The 21283-nt window shown below is 43.4% G+C and overlaps 1 protein-coding gene across 1 annotated transcript in view; it reads left to right on the top strand.

The window, feature by feature from the left end:
• The window catches only part of LOC146811605 (extracellular calcium-sensing receptor-like), a 189623-nt gene that overhangs the window by 6311 nt on the left and 162029 nt on the right, over positions 1-21283 (top strand). The window contains exon 3 of the mRNA XM_085615083.1: positions 21108-21184. Within this exon, the coding sequence (XP_085471209.1) occupies positions 21108-21184 (77 nt within the window). The remainder of the gene's footprint in view (positions 1-21107; positions 21185-21283) is intronic.

Here is a 21283-nt window from a genome sequence, read left to right as displayed (position 1 = left end):
TGTCTGTTATGTAGTACCATTCTGGGTGTTGGTGCACTGCTGGGAGCAGAAGTTGTCCTTGTAGCAGGTGGTGGACAAAACAACAACACAAGGCCTTAACCTCTTCAGTGCCCATGACGAGCTGGACTCGTCATGGGCCGCGGTTGCGCTGTGCCCATGACGAGTCCAGCTCGTCATAAACCCCGCCCGCTAATGAAACGCCCGGCACAGGGCGGGGAAAGGGCGGGGCACTGAAGGGGTTAAAAAGGTTAGAATAAAAGTATGAATATACATTGTACCAGCATAAATGTCAAGGTTACATTTGAATTAAATTACATTAAAAGCCATTCCTGCACATATCTTCAAATATAGTGTTAGGATTTTACAAAAACAAGTGATAGAAATTGTGACAAAGTGCATCCTTTTGCGTGATCACCCCCATTTTCTCTGCAATGCTGCTGTTTTTTTTAACTCCATGCACTTAGACACTGCTAACCTGGACTCAGTGCAGGTGCTCTGACTCCTAAAAAATGTCAATATTGTCTGATTCCTAATTGGCATAGTTAAATGTCATATAAAGCCATAGTATATGGTGCCCAAAATCCATCCATGGCATGGAAACGTAAATGGACTCCAGCCATTCTGTGCCAACCACTAGTGTGACCAGTCAAACATGATGATTTCAGACCAACCATTGTAGCCTGGCAGATGCTGTTTAAAACATGCATTCTAACCTGTCAAATTAAGGCTTTTTTGACAGGACAAAACATTCATTTGAAATAATAAAAAGTCACCTCTCTGTAGACCTTGTAGCCCTTAAGCAATGTGCATGGTATTTAGAAGTAGGACTTGTAGAAATGTAATGCCAACATGTCCTTACAGTGACTAACACCCAAAAGTTATTTTCACTGTAGGAATGCAAGTAGGCCCATAAGAAACACTGGGAAGCAATATTAAATATTAATTCTTCCCTTCCTCTGCAGGAAGACCACTTAGGGTGTGTTCAGGGACATAAAATACTTCAAAGGGGCCTTCTGTGTCACAAGCAAATTGTTGCTTCCTACTTTCCTGTCAGTAAAAAATGGGAGGGAACATCTGATTCTTGGAATAGCTATCATTGATTCTGAGTCTTATCTTAAAAAGCTCCCTCTTTTCATACCTTAATGCCCATCATGAATTTATATCAGTGGCGATGAGCGAACTACCAACTGAGCGCATCTTGAGGACAACATTGGCAGACGCGTGGAAAACCAAAAAACTCCATCCTTTGCAAAGAAAAGAGTCAATAACGGCCAGCAGTAGCACAGTGTCCAAATCCATGTCTGAATGTGGAACGATGAGTATGCAAATTTATAATGAAAAACTTTATCACATTAAAATCAACAGTAGTTGATCTCAAGCACTTGTGATGTTTCTCTCATGCTCCTGGCATTACCCGCATGACCTGTGTTGCTGCCAAAGGAATTAATTTCAACTAGGAACAGGTGCATTGCTAAGACATCACAGTGTTGGCGTGTGAGCTACAGCCCTCTTCTGATTAAAGGCGGAACCACAAAGGCTGTGTGCATAACAAATAATTGAAGAGATTGAGACACCTGAGTAGCTGGCCTCTGTGGAGTTGTTGAAGAAGGCCATTGGGGAAATTAGTTTATGTGTGGCTATGCATGATTTGATCTCTGCAATCTGAGTGGATAGACCTCTCCTTGCCAATATGGGGAAGATACTGACGACAACAGGCTTGGCAGGTACAGGTAAGAGCGGTGGGGTGGTGGGGGAGTCGACATATGAAGGGATCTGGAAAATAAAATAAATAAATAAATAAAACCACTCACCTTGCGCTCGCAGCATCGCTGACTCAGTGATGCGGTGAGCACAAGGTTTATTCCCTTTGTATGTCAACTTACCCCCGCACCCACCCCGCCCCACCCTGCCCCGTCCCCGCCCTGACCCAACCACTCTTACCTGTACCGGCCGCGCCTGGACAACAATAAAGGGAGTGAGGGTGTTTTCCATGTTTTCAGCATTCCATCAGATGTCTCTCCATCCAGATTCCAGACTTTTGAGTTCATTCATCATGCTTGAGTGAGCATATAGGTTCAAACATGTGCCGTTCCAGTTGGCATGTGCGTCGGCCATTTTATAAAGAGTTATGTACAAACGTTTAAAAGATATATACAAAGTAACATACTTTCAGGATGATATATTGGTGTTTGTAGAAAGTGTGGGAAACTCGTGGTCCAGCACTGAAATCTGTCTTGGAGATTCTCCAGAATAATGGCTTGACTATCATGATAGAAAATGCAAGATTGGTGTTAATGGTATTGACTACCCAGGGCATTAGTCAGATAAAAATAGATGAAAAATGGAAAAGAGCAATTGAAGATGCTCCTTGTCCCACTAGCAAAAACCATCATTCACTGGCCTTAATGAAGACTACTTGATTTATAGGTTCTCAAATTTTCCGAGGAAACCAAATGCATGCAGAAGTTGATTTGAAAGATTTGCAATTTGTTTGGTGTGATAAGTGTTAGAGGGAATGTTGCGAGATGAAAAACAAAATCACCACTGCTCTTGCACTTAAGGCTTTTGACACTAGGGCTAACAACCTTATTAGCACTGGCACTAGCATCATTGGTTTGGGAGCTGTTCTTTTAAATTACAGGAATGGCATGTAGGTCATAGGTGCATGCGTGTCTCGACCATTGAGGGATTCAGAGAGGAAATGCTCCACATTTGAGATAAAAGAAGTGCTAACTTACTGGCGGATTGTGAACTAAAATAACTGGTGTAGTGTGAACTACTTTAATAAATTTGCATGGGGCACAAGATTTGTTACTCATACAGATAATAGATCACTTGTGGATGTTTTTACCACTCAAGAGGCTGGCAGAGCTTCTGCAATTGCAATATGATTGATAAGGTTAAAAGCACTTGATTACCGCTTAGGGTATGTTTCTGGGAAGAAGAAAGTATTAGCCAACTGTTTATTTTGTCTGCCTGTGGGGTAAGTGCAAAGGAATGAAACAAGTGATGAGGTTTTGGGATTGCCACCATACACGATATTACTGAAGTCTGCATTTCGCACAAATAATGGGCGGTTGGAATGTGAGAGGATGTGGTATTGGGAGAGCTAAGAAATGTCTCATTAAGGAAGTGTATCTGGTCTGTCGGGGCATTTCAAATGTAAGAACGGAATTATCATAATCTGGTGAGGTTGTTAAGAAAAGATTTGGTGGTGGTTCATGGAGCCAGGGAAAGGATTTATTTTTAAATATAGAGGTGGGCGATGCTCACCATGGGCATGGCCATGCCCCAGCCTATTTAAATGGGGCATCAATCTTTCTGCCCCCCCGCGCTGGGGAAAGGTGAATGGAGTAATTACCCCAAATCTGCCTCCGGGGACAGAAAGCCAGGGAAAGCATTTTTTTTTAAAATATACGGTTAGTTAGGGGCTGCTCACCATGGGCATGACCAAGCCCCCGCCTGATTTAAATGGGGCATCAGACATTCTGGCCCCCCGGAAGGTGGGCAGAAGGCCCACTAGATGAAAGGAAAAGGATTCTTTTTTTAAATATAGGAGCGGGAGCCACCCACAATGGGCATAGCCTTGACAACACCCCATTTAAATGGAGAATCAGTCTTTCTGCCCCCCACCCCGGGGGGTGGATAGGGGTGATTACTCCCAATTTTCTCCCAGGGGCAGAAATTCCACTAGACACTAGGGACTGCATTCATGTAATATATATTAGATGGGACCCCCCTGGGCATGGTCCATGCTCCCCTCACCCAGGGCCCAATAGACTTGTTACCCCTTCTGGGGGAGGATAGGGTATTCAACCTACTAGACCCAGACAGTTCTGACAACTAGACATCCAGGGGAGTCAAGGTTGGTGTTCTCTGCACTGTTTCCACACCATTTTCTAACCCACCCTGCAAACCTTAAACTTTGACTCAAAACACACATTGTGTGAGGAAAATTTCTGGAATATGTGTGAAGCCACAAAGCTCCTACCACCCACCATTCTCCCAAGTCTCCCGATAAAAATAGTACTTCAGTAGTGTGGGTGGGCCAAGAGACTTTGACACCAACTGCCCTAAAGCTCTCTCTGGAAATATCAGCAATGGCATAGCTGTGGGATTTGGAGACGTGCTCGGCTGCCAGCCATGGAAACATACCAACCAAAGCATATTTGAAAACTAGGTTCCAGGGTGGTGTGCCATGCATGGATCCTACGAGGGTTTCTTACATGCAATGCCTTGCAAATCTCAAACTTTGCCTAAAATCACAAATTGTCTTTGAATTTCTGTGATGGAAACTTCTGGAATCTGCATGAATCCACAAAATTCCTACCAACCGGCATTGCCCCACTTGTGCCCATAAAAATGCTGCATCACTAGTGTGGTTAGGCCTAGTGCCCGCAACAGGAATGGATCAATCCTAGGTCAATGGGACTCCCATTGATCTAGGTGGAAGGAATGTTGTGGCCCCCCACAGATTCCAGAACATTTCAAAACAGAAATATGAGGAATATGTGTGTTTTAGTCATGGTTTGAGGTTTGCAAGGGATTCGGTGTAAAAAACCTGGAGAAAGCCATGTAAGTCATCCCAACCTGGATCCCACAAGTGTCTATTTTAGAGAAATATGAAAGTTAAAATCATAATTTGAGGTTGTCAAAGGATTCTGGGTTAAAAAAAAAAGTGAGATCCCCGTAAGCCACCCCACCTTGGATTTCCCCAGGCGTCTAGTTTTAAAAAATGTGCAAATTTGCTATGTTTCCCTAGGTGTCAGCTGAGCTAGGGCCTAAAATCCACAGCTATCCACTTGTAAAAAAAGGGCCCATTTTCATTGGAGAAATGTAATACGTCCGTGTTTCGGCTCATTTCAAGGAATGACACTGTTGGATTGCTGACCTGGAAAATTTGCATTTCTGCCCTGCTGTCCTGCTGCTCTCTGACCCTCCTGAGGGAGAGCAGGACTCTGCCTTGCAACTGAATTAATCTGCAAGGGCTAGTTGGCTTGCCTCCTGTTGCTTGAGACTTGGGGCTATCAAAGTCTCTACCCCTGCTCCTGTTCCTGGTTTACTGGAAGTGGACAGAGATAATTGCACCTGAGAAATCAACACATCTTTAGTCTGTGTGTAGCAGAACCGGCACATTGACCTGCTGCAGGAGAAGAACCTGAGCAGTGCACTCAGAACTGTCGGATCGCATCTGGAACTATCACTTTCTAACCAACGCATCCCCGGCACTGTTTGGACAACCCTGTGCATCGCCTTCGGAACCGGCGCACTCAGAACTGGACCTTTGCTCAAAGGACTCGACACGTTCCCACCACTGCCTGAAAAAAATCAATGCATCATCTCGGACTCAACATTGACACCTCGCTCATCTGCACCACACATCTCGCTGTTGATATCAGGCTCAAGGTACTCTGTTCACAGGGCCTGCGTGGCTCTTGTCCCCAGCCAGTGCGCCATTGTGGTCGACTTGAAATCTTGACTATGTCCCGGTCCAATGTGACCAGATAACCAATACAGACACTTATTGCTGCTACGTGCTAGATATATGTTTATTCTTTAAACATTCACAACTTGACATCTACTTAATGGATTTTTGTCATTTTCTTGTTGATTTCCTCATAACATCATGTGGAGTCTTTTTGTGGTTTTGTCATTGTATCATTGAGTATGTGTTTCACAAATACTTTACACAGTGCCTCTTTGGATATGCCTGACTGCTATGTACGAAGCTACCAGAGGGTGAGCACAGGTTATCTTTTAGTGTGAATCTAGCTTACCCTGACTAGAGTAGTGGTCCATAATTGGACATGGTACATACCCCTGACAAATAGACATGTCAAACACTGACTCATTTTTATATTCTACACCTGTACACAAAACAACAATGGCTCAGTCTTCACAACTTCATCCACCATTACTTACAGCTCCTTCCTTAAGAAGTGAGAAGCTCTTCGGTTAGACTTGGATGCTGTATTTTTTAGGAGTGAGGCCAGGGTCTATAGAGTGATTGACAAATGGTTTGAATTGATGGTTTTGCCACCTTTGTAGTTCAGCCAGCAGGTTTGGCTACTGTTAATTGGTTGGTGTTGTGCAGATGTGTCCCAGCAAATAGTTGACTACATTTTGAGGTCTGTCTTACTTGTTAAAGTCTGCCTTTGCAATCATATGCCACAATGCCTCGACCATTGATAAATGCTGGTGGATTATTCTATTTGTGGGGAACACTGGACCATCACATTAACTGTGATGGAGTAATGTCACCTACTGAGGAGGATAAACTCTGATGGAGTACATGAGTACTGCCAACAGCCAGACCTCTGCTATGCTGATGGTGGACCTGGACCGTGAAACTCTAAACATCGCAAATGATCAACCATTGGCTTAACCCCTTCAGCGCTGCGCGGATTCCCCCGCGGTGCTGAAGGGTTCGAGCGCGGGCGGGGCCATGACGGAACGGTTCCGTCATGAGCACAGCTCAACCGATGCTCATGACGGAATCGTTCCGTCATGAGCATGGAAGGGGTTAATAGTCTTCTCCCTAACACCTTACGAATGGGGACAAGTGCAAATTTGTCAAATTTTAAATGCGGCCCATTGGTTCCAACTCAACCTTTCATGATTCTATGACTTCTTCTGTTGAATCCAGAGTCAGGCCATCATAACCTGCATGTCCACTCCCTACCAACCCTACGGCTTCCTCATCCTTGCATTTTTGTTGATGTACGCAGCCTACTGAAAAGAGTCTATTAATGTACTGACTAACACCATTTTAAATTTAAGTAATGGAGAAGTAGTGCTGTAATTGTTTTAACGTATCAATGATAACAGAGATTTCCCTGCCCACAATCAACGTGGTGGGAAGTGAGGAAGTGCACCTTTCTTCTTCCCAAGTGTTCAGAGACAGTTCCCAAAGAGAGAGATCTTCAGACCTGCATCTTCCATTCCGATTAATAATATTGAATCTTCATGCTTGAAGCCATTGTAAATAGTTTAGAATAAAGCTGCTTTTGTATTCATTGCACCTGTGTTTTTGTGTCAGGATGAGTGAGACAGTAGAGGTTCAATTGCCCTTTCTGCCCTTGCAAGCACCTTTTCTGTGTCTAGCACACTGTGAAAAAACACCCACACTGAGTTCCACAGGCCATTATCACCATGCTAGAAAGATCTCCAGAACTTTGCCGAAAAGGGCGAGTTACAGAAGAAAGTGTAAGTAAAAGATGAATGCAATAAAATGTATATCTTTAATGGGTCTGCTGCATTGATGGAGCAAGGTCTCAAAAAGAAGAGGCTTGCTTGGAGCAATCCGCTCGTTTAACTCACTAACAAGTTATTAATAAAGTTTTGTGGAAACTAATACGCATTTACACGAACACTTTTGGGTTAGCGAAGATGCGTATGGATGTACTAATGTAGATAACATTGAAGAAGGACTAATACCGCTTTATACAGGAAATCTGTTTTGCGCATGCGTCAACTACATCTACGTAGTAATGTGAGGTAATGCTTGGAGGGAAATTCTTGTGCATGAGCAGAAGCTACTAACATGACGTCTTGAAAACTCGCATGCATGGCACCTGCTCAGCTGAAATTAGAGCACACTATTTTACTAATGCTAATGCAGGGATAAGTTTAATGAATAAAATGGGATAGAGTAGAGGTGGGTGGTGTACAGTGCCAACACTTATTTTGAGAAATTAACATCTGTCTTTTGACTTTTATCATTAGTGCATATTTGGGCCTTTCTCGCATAACTGAATGAGCTGAGTGACGCGAAGTCTGCGCATGCCCACTGAATGAAGCCATGAAGGTCAATGACAGAGCCATTGAACGGAAGCCAAAAACGAGTGCCACAGCTTGGGAACAGATGGAGCAGAGTTCAGCAGTGAAATGTTTTATTGATTGAAATGTTTTATTGTTGCCATATGGATACATGTAGTATATGGGAATAAAATGTATGAATAAAAAGTAAGGGGTTGGGTTTATGAAAAATGGTTTAACTGAGTCTTGTGACAAGTAAGCATGGTGTGATGAAGACCCCCCTTTGCCAGACCAATCAAATTTTGTATTTTTTCGATATCGACACATTAATGGGTGGGACATGCAGAAGGAAAGGTATAATTAAGATAGCATTAGTTAGTTAGTCAGAAGATGAAGAACTGAACACGGTGAGCAGAGACATGCTGAATGCTGGGGAGAGAAGCTGATGCTGTATAGCTGATGAAGAATCGATTGCAGAACCTGAAGCAGAACTTTCTATCCTAAATTAATTTGGGTTAGATTCGAAGATTGGGGAAGAATCTCGAGGAGGAATAGAGTGTCAGAGAGGGGTGCAGCTCAACCGTCGGTATCTTAGAGAGGGTAACTATCCTGTCCTGATTCCTGTCCTGAAGTCTTTGTCGCTTGAACCTATCTCAGGGGACTCCCACCAGTCCTTTTGCCAGGGGGCTGGTCTTCCACATCATCCCTGGTAATTATAAATGTCAGTTATTTATGAATGATTTTTATGATCTTTTCTCTCTGTCCTCTCCCTTTCCGGCATTGATTATTGTTTGAGTCAGAGATAAATGCATTGTGTTTGATTGAATGTATCTCTCCTATGAATGATGATGACTGCACTGTATTGAGACTGTTCACATGCACCTAAATTTTAGAAAAAGATTTAAAACTTTCTTGAGTCTGTGGTGATTTACTTAAAAGTACAGAAAAGTTAGTTCATGTTAATTATCCCCATCAACTAGACTCAACTAATGGCCCATCGACCTGAGGAAAGGACTTGTTGATCTGCAGAAGGGTTAGTTGAAAAATGGACAGAGGTATTGAATAGACTAATCCTAAACAGTTTGTGAAATTATAAAACTTGTCCCACCAGCGGTTTGTCCACTGTGAGTTTAATGGGCCTAGGTGAGTATATGGTAGTAGAGTATCTGTTGTTGGTGAACCGCTGGATCAGTTTTCTGGTAGCAGAGCTATGGTTATTATTGACTAGTTTGGTAATAAGTATTGATTATTAATAATTGATTTATGTTTAACAAAAGAGTTAGTGTCTTGTTTTATGTTGTCTAGAAGCACATGTACAGGGGTTGCGTGTGCATCCCGGGAATGGAATAGCGGGTGGTGATAGAAGCCATACTGCAGGAGGTTACTCGTCTGTTGTCATAACACTCTGAGAAGCTACGGAGGGCTGGCAGTGTTGTATTAGGAACTATATCGTGTAAATGTAGAGTGCGAATGATAGCAAAGGGGTTCACTGGTGAAACTTTGGTCTTTTTTCCCAATACGGGTGACACTGAAGAAGTAGCAGGTTCTCCTGAGCTAAAATGAAGGGTAAACAGGGGTTTTACTAGCAGTTGAGAAGGAATAATTCAGAAACTCCAGAATAAGTCAAAATCTATTCTTTGTTTAGTGGAACAGACAGAGTAGCGAATGCTTTTATGTCGTTACTAACAAAGTTTATTTTAAGATAAGTTAAAGAAATAAGTTTTCGTATTACCTTGTAAAAGGAGGGTCAGTTGCAGGAGTTGAACTGACTTCACAAAGACCCGCGCTGGGATTGGTTGGAACCGCGGGCATGAGAAAGAAGCAGATTGTAAAGTGAGGGTCAGTAGTGAAGAGCAATACTGACGTCACAAAAGGCCGCGCTGGCATTGGTCAGACCACGAGTGCGAGCCTGAATCTGATTGGTTGATAGATAAAAGCTGCGCTAAGATTGGTAGGGAAAGAACTGTATGTTGAGTCCTGATTTGACTGCGTGTGTGAACCATACTGACATAGGACGGCACATAGGTAATAGAGCTCAAAGGTATACGGAAGACTCTTTCCTATATCGTCCGTCTGAAATGTTTGGAGGATGAAAGTAAATGACGTTAATGAGGAAAATTACAAATTTCTTTAAGAAAGACAAACCTGTAATGACTAGAGAGGGAATTCCTATTCCGCTACCTAAGACACCTGCTTCATTTATGATGATGGAGAAAGGATATCACACCTGTGTATGGTTGGAAAATTGGGTGGAGTATACAAAAGGTGATGGTGTTTTGGCTTTTCTGGATCATGGTGCTTTTAACCTAAAGATACTACAGAATTTGAGAGATAGAATGAATATGTTAGAACCAAATCCTAGAATGACACAGTATGAAGCTTTGGAAGAATGGGAGATTGAGCATTTGATCTTGAAAAATTCAGAAGTGGTCGGAGGTTTAGATGATTTTTACCTAGACATCCGTATGAGTCGAGTGGAGATCAAATGAAGCTTTGGAGAAGAGCTGTAGTGACAGAGGGTTTATATCCAGTATTAATGGCTGAAGAGCAGACAGGAGGCAAGTGTAAAGAAAAGACGAAACACATAAATGCGACAGGATATGGAAAATCAGTTGAAAAATTATTGGAGGATATTTTAATTAAAAACCCTCCAACGTACCAAGAAGAACCTAGTAGAGTCACCCCAAGTGCACCCATGATAGGAACGCCTTTAATCCCACAAATTTTACATGATACATCAGTTAATAGGGCGTTGCACAATAATGAAAGAGAAGCCTTAAATAAGAATAGGGAAGAATTCGTTCAGAAAATAAGCCTTGACAGTACCAGTGACTATTGGTTCTGTTATTCTGTTATATGGAGATAAAAAGGTTTGCCCAAAACCTCAAGTCATGACAATTCCTATGAATAATCCTAAAAAGAAATAGTGATGTCAGATGATCAGGCTAGTGAGAGTGATTCAGTCATTTCATTAATGGATCTCCTAATAATGGAACCTTTAGCAGAAACCCCAAAGAGAGTTTCACCCGAGATTTCGAAAGAAAAAGGGTCTATGGTCTCTACAAGAACAGGAGGTCCAACAACGGTTAGTCCTGAAGACTTAGAGAGATGGGCACAGGGAATAGAAAAACAAAGCACACAATCAAAGATTCTAGATATCAGCAGATTGAAAGTGGATTTGGAAGAAATCATAGCTGGTAATGTGAGTACAGAAAGATTGAATATCTACGATGATGAAGAGTTGTTTTTTTTATGCAAGAGCATAACTAGAAGAGCAAAAGTATTTCATGAGAAAATAACAGAAGTTGCCTCAGAGATTGGAATAGAGATAGGGAATTTGAAATTATTACAAAAACCATATCGAGTGGAGTTTACTGAAAAGGCTTTAGAAAGTATGAATGCTTCTGGTAAAAGATTACAGATAAAAAAAAAATGATGAATATTTTGCAAATGTCAGGAAACATTGACAAATGGAGAATTAGGTGGACAAGGAAGAAAGAGGAAGTACAAGCAAAAGAAGCATCATCTGCATTTCCAGTGAGAGAAACAGATAAGGTTGAGAGGATATTTCCAATGAGAGAAGTTCCTGATGGTTGATATGTTCACGTTCCTTGGACTAGACAGGATATTTTGTCATTTATGAATGATTGTCCTAGATTAAGAGAAAAACCAGTTGAATGGTACAAACAGTTAGAAAAATTTGTGAAAGTTTCAAAGGTTTTGTTGAAGAATTTGGATGGTTTATTCGATATTGTGGTACCAGCTGATTTATGGACAGAATTTAAGATTACAGTTGATTGGCCAAATGAGGAATATCCAAGGGATTCCAAAACAGGAGCGCCATCAGAGGAGGTGATGAAAAAGTATCACCAAGTGATTATTTTCTTAAAAGGGAAGATCCCTCCCAAAGAGACCGAGTAGATAGAACAACTCAGGAGCCAAAGGAATTGGTACACGCGTACTATGAGAGGTTGTTACAAGTGTTTAAGCAGTATATTGTACTTGAGAACATTGGTGATAAGGATATGAGACATTTTGTGTATCGGTTTGTGAATGGTCTGAAACCAGAGATTAGTCAGATGATTCAACAGCACATGTTGTGCTGGCGAACACCCATCGCAACGGTGTGATCACTTCGGGGGGACATCACAACTCAATTAGAACATCGCAATAACGATTACATCGTAAGGCACAGCAACGCGTACACGTTTACATCGTAAGGCATACCAACGTAAGCCAGAACAACGCAACTTTACGATGTAAACGTTAATGCGATGTTAAAATTGTAAGCATTGTAAGCGTTGTTATAATAAAATTGTTAAAAATGGAAAAACGTTAATGCGATGTAAAGTGTAAGCATTGATGCGATGTTAAAACTGGAAAACCAGCACAAAAGTCAACTAATACATTGACGGGGAAAACAGGTGGCACAGAAACTAATAGAATTTTCATTGCTTGAAAACTGGCAGCACAGACGGGAAAACTGATGTTAAAATTGGAAAACCGGCACAAAAGTCAATTAATACATTGACGGGAAAACAGGTGGCACAGAAACGAATAGAATTTGAAGCATTGCTTGGTATTCGGCACACATACAGATGGGAAAACTGATACTGTGACACGATGTCATTATTGTAAACTTGGTATTCGGCATACATGTACATTCAAAGTAAATTAATACAGTCACGCGATGTTATTATTCTAAGGTGTTTCACACGTCTCAGAATACATGAGTGATTAATGGGTGGATGATTGATGCTTTAATGTGTGGATGAATGATGGGTGGATGGATGGATGAAAGGGTGGGAGGATATGGATGAAAGGGTGGATGGATGAAAGGGTGGGTGGATGAATGATGGGTGGATGGATGGATGAAAGAGTGGGTGGATGAATGATGGGTGGATAAATGGATGGATGAAAGGGTGGATGGATGAAGGATCTACGGATGGATGGATGAAAGGCTGGGTGGATATGGATGAAAGGGTGGATGGATAAAGGATGTACGGATGGATGGATGAAAGGGTAGGTGGATATGGATGAAAGGGTGGATGGATGAAGGATGGACAGATGAAATGGTGGGTGGATGAATGATGGGTTGATGGATGGATGAAAGGGTGGGTGGATGAATGATGGGTGGATGGATGGATAGATGTGTGAAAAGGTGGGTGGATGAATGATGGGTGGATGGATGGATGGATGGATGAAAGGGTGGATGGATGAAGGTCCAATAATAAAATAGCGAGCATGTAAAAGAGACGTGACTCCGCTGCCACCAAGTGGCAGATACTATAAAAGCAGTCTGCCGTGTTTTTGGCTACAGGGAGAATAAAGGTAAAGCCAGAAAAGACCACAAGATTTGATCATTTAAAACAACTGGAACGCTCTGTACACAAACATTTACACAAAAAATGTTATCCGTGTACACTGCAATACCTTGTCAGTTTTTGTATGCACACCTCAATACACACTTGGTAGTGCTGGACGGTGAACAGTGGCACAGCGGCTGGGAAAGGGGTGACTATTTGCCATGTAAACTTTTGACCCCCCCAGTATAACTCGAAAACATTCTGTTTACTGTGGCAGCTCGCTGTGTGAAGTGCTTGAATGAGCTGGTCTAACCTTCCACCTTCCCGTGCAGAGTGATGAAAGGTCGTTTCTCTGTACACTACGACAGATATAAGTAGTAAGGCCACATTCACTTACTACAGATTCTCAGACACGGACTTATGTATAGCAAAAAATATGCAGAATTTGAATATCAACTATCGCAACTGATGGTTAAATATGAAAATGTCATTGCAAAGGAAGAAAGTCAGCTGATCAGAAAATTAAACGAATCAATTTTACACAAACTCACTGAACTCGCGCTAGCATGTCTGACTCGATGTAAAACTAAGTGACATTCCCGTGAATATTTGGAGACTGTAAATATTTAGCAGAATGTGACTTATCTCATCTTTGTTACTCTGAATTAATGTTTGTCGGTTTTCGGGGAAAAATGCCGGGGGGGGGGGGAGATTTGCACCCGGACCAGTTCTTACTGCGGCTCCTTGCTGCTAAATGCCCATGGCGTGCGCTTCCTTGAGAGCCAGCTGTGTTTGTGGCACTCACCCTGCCACCTCTTCCAGCCAGGTGATAGATTTACCCCGCAAAAAGAGAAGGAAGCAGTGGAACAGATCACTTGATTTGTTATAGATAACCGCCACTTCTCACTGTGGTAGGACACAAAGAACGTGTTGTAATGACGTGCGATTTGGCAAGCTGCGATGTTATGTACTTGCCAATAGGAAACAACGCATTGGCGTTGCAACAACGTGCGGTGTGAAAATTGCAGATGTTGTGGTCTTTGCGATGTATTATACGCGTGGTATGGTGCGCGATGTATGAACATACATCCGTTGTGCTGGCAAAGCAAGATAATAGACAAAATATTGAAATATGCAAAGTACTCTGATGACGATATTGAGGTAAAACATAGAAAGTTAAAAGAGAAAATGGTGTGGGCACAGGTGAAATTGGCAGAGCAGCAGGAAGCGAAATTAATTTCCCAGACTTATAATGAAATAAAAGACCAGGGTCAAAGTGAACAAGTGTCAAGTGGTGGTAAAAGGATGAGGACAAATGAATAGAGATGAAGCAAGGAAGACATTTCCTTGTCATGCGTGGGGAAAGCTTGAACATTGGAAGAACAAGTGTAAACATGACCAGAATAATAATGGGCATAATCAAAATTTAAATCCACACATGCAGAATGAAGTGGTTGTGAAACAGCAACAGCAGCAGCAGGTAGTTACTCCACAGTATCAGGTGCCACAAGCTCCTATGCCAAACCATGTGAATATTCAAAAATACAGTGCGAACACCGGATTTCAAGGAGAAATTGGTAAGAAAAACCCTGTGGTTTCACAATGTTTTTTACAGAATGATGAAGATGACTCAGACTATGTGCAATGACGGTGCCTGAGGGGGGAAGAAGAGGAGTGCATGCTTGTCGCATCCTTGCTGGTAGATCAGACGGGTCCATTTATTGATGGGAAAGTTGAAGGTAGTGACATCACTTTTCTATTGGACACTGGTGCTACCCGGTCTACGGTGAGAACAGCAGACATCCCAAACCTACCCCTCTCGGGAGAAACTATCAAAGTTGTAGGAGTGTCAAATAAACAGATTAGAACACCAGTTAGAAAACCAATGGAAGTGCATATTGGAAATTTTAAAGATATGCATTGGTTTGTAGTTTGTGACTCAAGCCCAGTAAATCTGTTGGGAAGAGACTTATTGTGCAAAATGAACCCCACAATTTACTGTACGCCTGATGGTGTTGCTTTCCAAACACCTGATGAGGACGTTGTTTACAAGATGTTGCTAGCTAAGCAAGGGATAAAAGTAGATGAGATGTATTCATTAATCACTGAAAATGACTTTCCAGAAGAATAGAAAACCACTGTAAATCCAGAAGTGTGGGATTTTTCAGGAAAAGAGATGGGGTTAATGACAAATGTTGATCCAGTGAAAATAGTGGTGAAAGAAGGTGCAGTTTATCCAAATACAATGCCATACAAAATGAGTCCAGAAGTGAAAGCAGGAGTTGCTCCAGTGATTGAACAAATGATTGAGCAAGGAATTCTAAAAGAAATAGTAGGAGTCCTTGTAATTCACCAATTATGGGACTTAAAAAGCCTAGTGGCAAGTACAGAATAGTGCAACATTTGAGACAGATTAATAAGATTGCAGTGCCTTATTGTACAGTAGTACGAAATCCAGCAGTGATACTTTATCAGATATCATGGAATGCAAGTTGGTATACAGTGATTGATTTGTGCCAAGCGTTCTTTTCTATACCTTTTGTTAGAAATGGGATCTCTGGTTGGCTAAGGCTTGCGCCAAAGCCAGGCAGAGACCACCACTCTAGTCAGGGCGAGGGAGTCACACGCCAAAGATAACCCCTGCTCACCCTCTTGGAAGCTTGGCACGAGCAGTTAGGCTTATCCCGGTGGCAATGTGTAAAGCATTAGCGCATCACACACAGCAACAACATACTAGGCACACCGCAAAAGGAACTCCACACAAGGTTATATCAAAAATAGCCTTTGTATTATCACAAAACACATTAGAATAGTAATCACACAATATATACAGTGTGCCAACTGGCACTGGGCAATATTTACAGGGGATTATATACACATGCCTGGGCCACGTGGACCACTGTCAGAATCATCACTTAGTAAAGATAGTAAAAGTAAGACTTATCATAAACGTAGAACACAACCAGTAATTACTGGCAAACACTATACTCAGCATCTTCCGGTAACATACATCATATCATGCACAGTATCCTATCAGGCGAGAAATATATTCTGCGCCAACCTCATAAGCCTGAACATAGTAGACCATAACCTCCTAAGCATAACTCACATTAGGGGCATAACTCACAGCATAAACCACTGTAGAGAATAACTCAAACATAAACACAGCATGCAAAACCTCATAATCTTCAAACCACAACTAAAGGCATAAATCAGGGTGTGTAAGTCATACTATATAAATTACATTTCTTAGCACCACATAAAACACATTAGGGCCTGGCGCCCTATTAACCTAACAGTCCCCCTGGCCAACTGGCCATCTCAAAGGGGCTCAAATGCCCTATGTAAAAAGTCAGGGCGCGCTGCCAATACAGCAGAAGTCAGGGGTGTGCAATTGCGCAGACCTAAACGTTGCAGCTGGCACTAAGTGCTGCACAGCTGGGAAAGTATGGGGCACAGGAGTACATCTCACTCCTAACTCAAAACATGCCCCCAAAGAAAGAATGGCCTAAACGATGGAGCTGCCCACTACTTGCTGGGCAGCTGTAATTATGAAAATGAGGCCTGGACCCTCCTGGTGCCCTTTAAATCAATGCAAAACGTTGCAGCTGCCCGCGCTGGTGCAGTGCAGCTGAGGATCCTGGGAAGGGGCCCTGGCACGATTGTGCCATCGGAGCCCCACTGGGGCTCTCTCAACAACCTTGCACCCAAAACGTGGCAGCTGCCCTCTAGCAAGCGGGGAAGCTGTAAATCAAAAGAGGGGCCCAGCATACGGTGCCCGCTGGCCCCCATGGGGCTTCTCAAATAAACTTGGCCCCCATCTTGGAGGGCACTGGTGCTTTAAACAAAACATGCCCGCCTCGGTGGAGCAACCCGTGACAGCAGGCCCGCTCAGGGAAACGGTCAGCACAAGAAAACGAGTTCCCCTGGCCCTTTAAACAACAATATGCCAATCGCGATGGAGCGGCACGCAACGGCGGGTCCGCTCAGGAAAGATAGCTGCCGGCATTGCATCCTGCCCAGCCCTCACTCACTGGGCTGCAACACGCGGGCTCCAGACTTCTCCGGTCTCCCTGGTGCGGGGACCGGCACTCGACTCTTCCCCACTCTCTTGCTGGTGCCTGCGGGGCTCTCCCTTACTCACGGGAGCCCAACAAATGCATGCGCCAACCTTCAGGGATGCCTCCAACTTCACCCAGGCCCCCTCCTGGGACCCGGGACTTCTCTGGGCACAGGCAGGGGTCCCCTCGGCATACGGGAGCCCTGCTTGAGTCGACGCCGCCATTCCCAGGACAGTGGAAGGCGGAAGTGATGCAGACTAGGCCCCGCCCCCAGTCAGGCAGACGCGCCTGTCTTCCTGGTCGCGCCAGGCTGCGGCGGTGATTCAGTTTCTCCTGGCGCAAATGAGGTGTAGGTTCCCTCTTAAATATATAAAGCGGGGTGGGCACCCACTATTCCAACATAAATATAAAGCGGCCATGTGGGGTGGACACCCACAAAGCAGCAGGTGAATACGGGGTGGGCACCCCCTCAATCCCGGCAATTTCGGGGGAATCCCTACGCTGGGGATTCCCTCATGGCGATATGCAGCTCGGCGGTGCAAAGCTCCAGGGCTCCTCCAGGAAAAATAAAGCGCTCTATAGAAAAAGAAATAAAGCGCTCACCAGGCGCTAGGAGTAAAGTCCTTGAAATCCTTAGGGATAAAGAAATAAAGCAAAAGATCCCGGCAAAGAGGTCTTCATGGATGAAGGGGCAATGCAGGGCCCAGGGAGGAAAGCCCTCATGGCAGCCCCCTCTGGGCCCCAGCAGCAGCACACCCCGGCAGGATTCTGGATCAGAACTGAACATTTTCATGGGGTCACAGCCCCTATATTTATATCACATTTCCCTTTGTGTCTCAGCACAGGGCTTGGGGATACCAGTCAGAACTGGTTTAGGGGGGATTTTGAGCACTTTGTTTTGCCCGGCTCCACTCCCCTTTGTCAGGCGGGGGCTCAGTGATCAGACACACCACAGGGGGCGGAGCCAGCATTGTGGAGGGAAGGCACAGCCCTATTCAGGTCCCAGGTGCAACTCCTCCCTCCCATCTGCATGCAGATCTCTCTATTCATCACTGGGCTGACTCAACCTGTCTCCTGGAGCCACCCACACCCCTCAGCTCCTGTCACTCAGAAGCCAGACATGCAATTAACATCAGGCAGGCAGACACATAGCACACAGAAATGATAACTTCTAAACGTGGCATTTCTCCACCAGTCACCATAAATCTGCGCACACCATTGTGCAGCATTTATCCTCATGAGTTCATACATCCTAAACTCGACCCTGCACTCCTCTCATACTAGGAATTACCATAGACACACTTATCCCCCATGCATTCCAATGGGAGGGCAGGCCAATCTCACAAATGTAACACAGAGAGCGCACACACTTTGCACTGGGCCACGGTGCTAAAGTGCGCAGAGGCCAAAAACCACCAATAGCAAGTCAGAGAAAAGGTAAAAAGTTTAGGGGTGAACCTGCCAAAAAGGGCCAAGTCCAACACCTTTGCACCCAGATAGCCAGTATTTATTTGCTTTCCAATTTGGAGATCATGCATTGGCATGGTGCTGAGTTCCTCATGGGTACACAGAGAGTCCCTCGTTTTTTATTCAGATCTTGAAAAAGTGTCTAGAGTAATTAGTAATGCCCAGAGAATCTGTTCTGGTTCAGTATATTGATGACTTATTGGTGGCATCAAAGACACAAGAAGATTGTGTCACCAACACAATTGCATTACAGAACCATTTGGCCCAAGGAGGGCACAAGGTGTCTCCAGAGAAATTGCAGTTTTCTCAACAACAAGTTAAGTATTTAGGGCATAAAATAGAAAGAGGAGTTATAAAAGAGACCCCCAAAAGAATAAAAATAATCAAACAGATGCAATTGCCTCAGATGCAAAAGGAGATGAGAATGTTTTTGGGAGTGGTTGGTTATTGCAGGCAGTGGATCAATGGATTATCCTTGTGGGCAAAACCATTGATACAACTGACCCGAAAAAGAGCAAACAATCTGATTGATTGGGATGATGAATATTTGGAAGCATATGTAAAATTGCAAAATTGTCTGTGTGAGGCGTCAGCCTTGGGAATGCCAGATTATGCAAAAGAATTTGCATTATACTGCTGTGAAAGAGAGAGTTGTGCACTGTCGGTTTTGACTCAGAGACATGGACTGAGCTGACGTCCAGTGGTGTATTTTTCTGCCACTTTGGATCCTGTGGCTTCAGCTTTACCTGGCTGCTTAAAAGCAGTAGCTGCTACTTGTGTGAGTCTGGAGCAAAGTGAATCGATTGTGATGGGACATCCAGTTAAGGTTTATGTGCCACACTCAGTCGAGATTCTTTTAACAAGAACTCGAACACAGCACCTCACTCCTAGTTGGATGACTAAGTGTGAAAGAGTGATTTTGGGAGCAGAGAATGTGACAGTGATAAGGTGCACAATGATGAATCCTGCTACCTTGTTACCAGACCTATGTTGTGAAGCGGTGAAAGATGAAGCAGATCCTGATTGTTTGGATGTGACTGAAATGTGCACAAAACCTTGCCCAGATATAAAAGAAGTTCCTTTGACGGAATCAGATCATGTATTGTTTGTGGATGGATCATGTCTGAGGACAGAAAAAGGAGGTCTAAGTGCTGCCTATGGAGAATGTAAAATTCCAGGAGTTATTGAAGCATCCTGTTTAAGAGGAGGCAAGTCTGCACAAGTAGCCGTATTGGTGGCCTTAACAAAGGCATGTAACATTGAGAAAAAATAGAGAGTAACAATATTTACGGACAGCCAGTATGTGTTTGGGGTGGTGCACGACTTTGGCCAGCTCTGGATGCAGAGGGTATTTCTGACTTCTTCAGGATCTCCTATCAGAAACAGTAAACATGTGAAAGAATTGCTGGAAGCATTACAATTGCCAAAATAAATAGCAGTGGTCAAATGTGCTGCCCACCAGTCATGAAATGACTATGTGACGGCAGGCAATACATATGCCAACCAAATTGCTCAATATTGTGCAAGAAGTGAATCAGCAATCAATTAGAAAGTGGAAAATGATGAAACCAGCTGCCAACTGACGTTTTTCTCAGCATTAGAAACATGGGATGAGGTCAGACAATTGCAGGAAGAGGCTGAAGAGAGAGAGAAAGAAATCTGGATAAGGACAGGTTGTACAAAAAGGACATAATATGAAATGTGGGTGTCCTTAGATGGGAGACCAGTTATGCCGGACTGCCTGCTCTCCCAAATGGCAAGAGTATACCATGGAGCAACATATATAGGCAGGGATTCAATGATTAGACTTTTCATACAGGATTGGTATAATCCGAAGTTTAGGGTAGTCGCAGAGAGCCTTTGCCAACAATATTTAATCTGTCAGCAGCAAAACCCAGGAAAGAAGACAGTGGTTAGCTGGGGTAAAATTGGAAAGGCAGAAGGACCCTTCACTAGGTTACAACTAGATTTTATTGAGTTGCCACCATGTCACGGACTGAAATATGTTTTGGTCATAGTGTGTTTGTTTTCAAGATGGTTGGAGGCATACCCCACAAGAAGAAATGACAGATTGAAAGTTACAAATTTATTGCTGAGGAAATTGATATCGAGATTCGGTTTTCCAGTGACTATGTAATCAGATAGAGAACCTCATTTTAATAATGAGATAATTAGATTAATCTGTGCTGCATTTGACATTGAACAGAAACTGCACTGTGCATATCGTCCAGAGGCTTCTGGAGTAGTTGAACATATTAAAGGCAAAATTAAATCAAGATTAGGGAAGGTGTGTGCATCCACAATGCTGAAATGGCCAGATGCATTACCACTTGTACTGATGGGTCTCAGAAGCATCCCTGACAGAAAAACAGGATTCAGTCCACAAGCAATCCTGATGGGAAGAGCAATGGGACAAGCATTCATTCCTGTAAATAAATTGATAATTATAACTGATGACCTTGTATTGGACTATTGCAAAGGATTGGCTGATCTTTTGCGTTCGGTTTCTCATCAGGTTGAAGAAGATGCATTTGCAAGGCAGCCAGACCAAGCGCATGACTTGAATCCTGGAGATTGGGTGTTAGTGAAGAAGTACGCCAGAAAATCCTGTCTAACACCCAGTTGGGGTAAACCACGACAGGTCAACAGCAGTGAAGTGTGCAGGTTTACCCAATTGGATTCATGCGAGCC

The sequence above is a fragment of the Triturus cristatus genome, chromosome 7 (assembly GCF_964204655.1).
Source record: "Triturus cristatus chromosome 7, aTriCri1.1, whole genome shotgun sequence".
Classification (NCBI taxonomy): domain Eukaryota; kingdom Metazoa; phylum Chordata; class Amphibia; order Caudata; family Salamandridae; genus Triturus; species Triturus cristatus.
The sequence above is the reverse complement of the archived record's forward strand: the minus strand, read 5'-3'. Positions and strand labels throughout refer to the sequence as shown.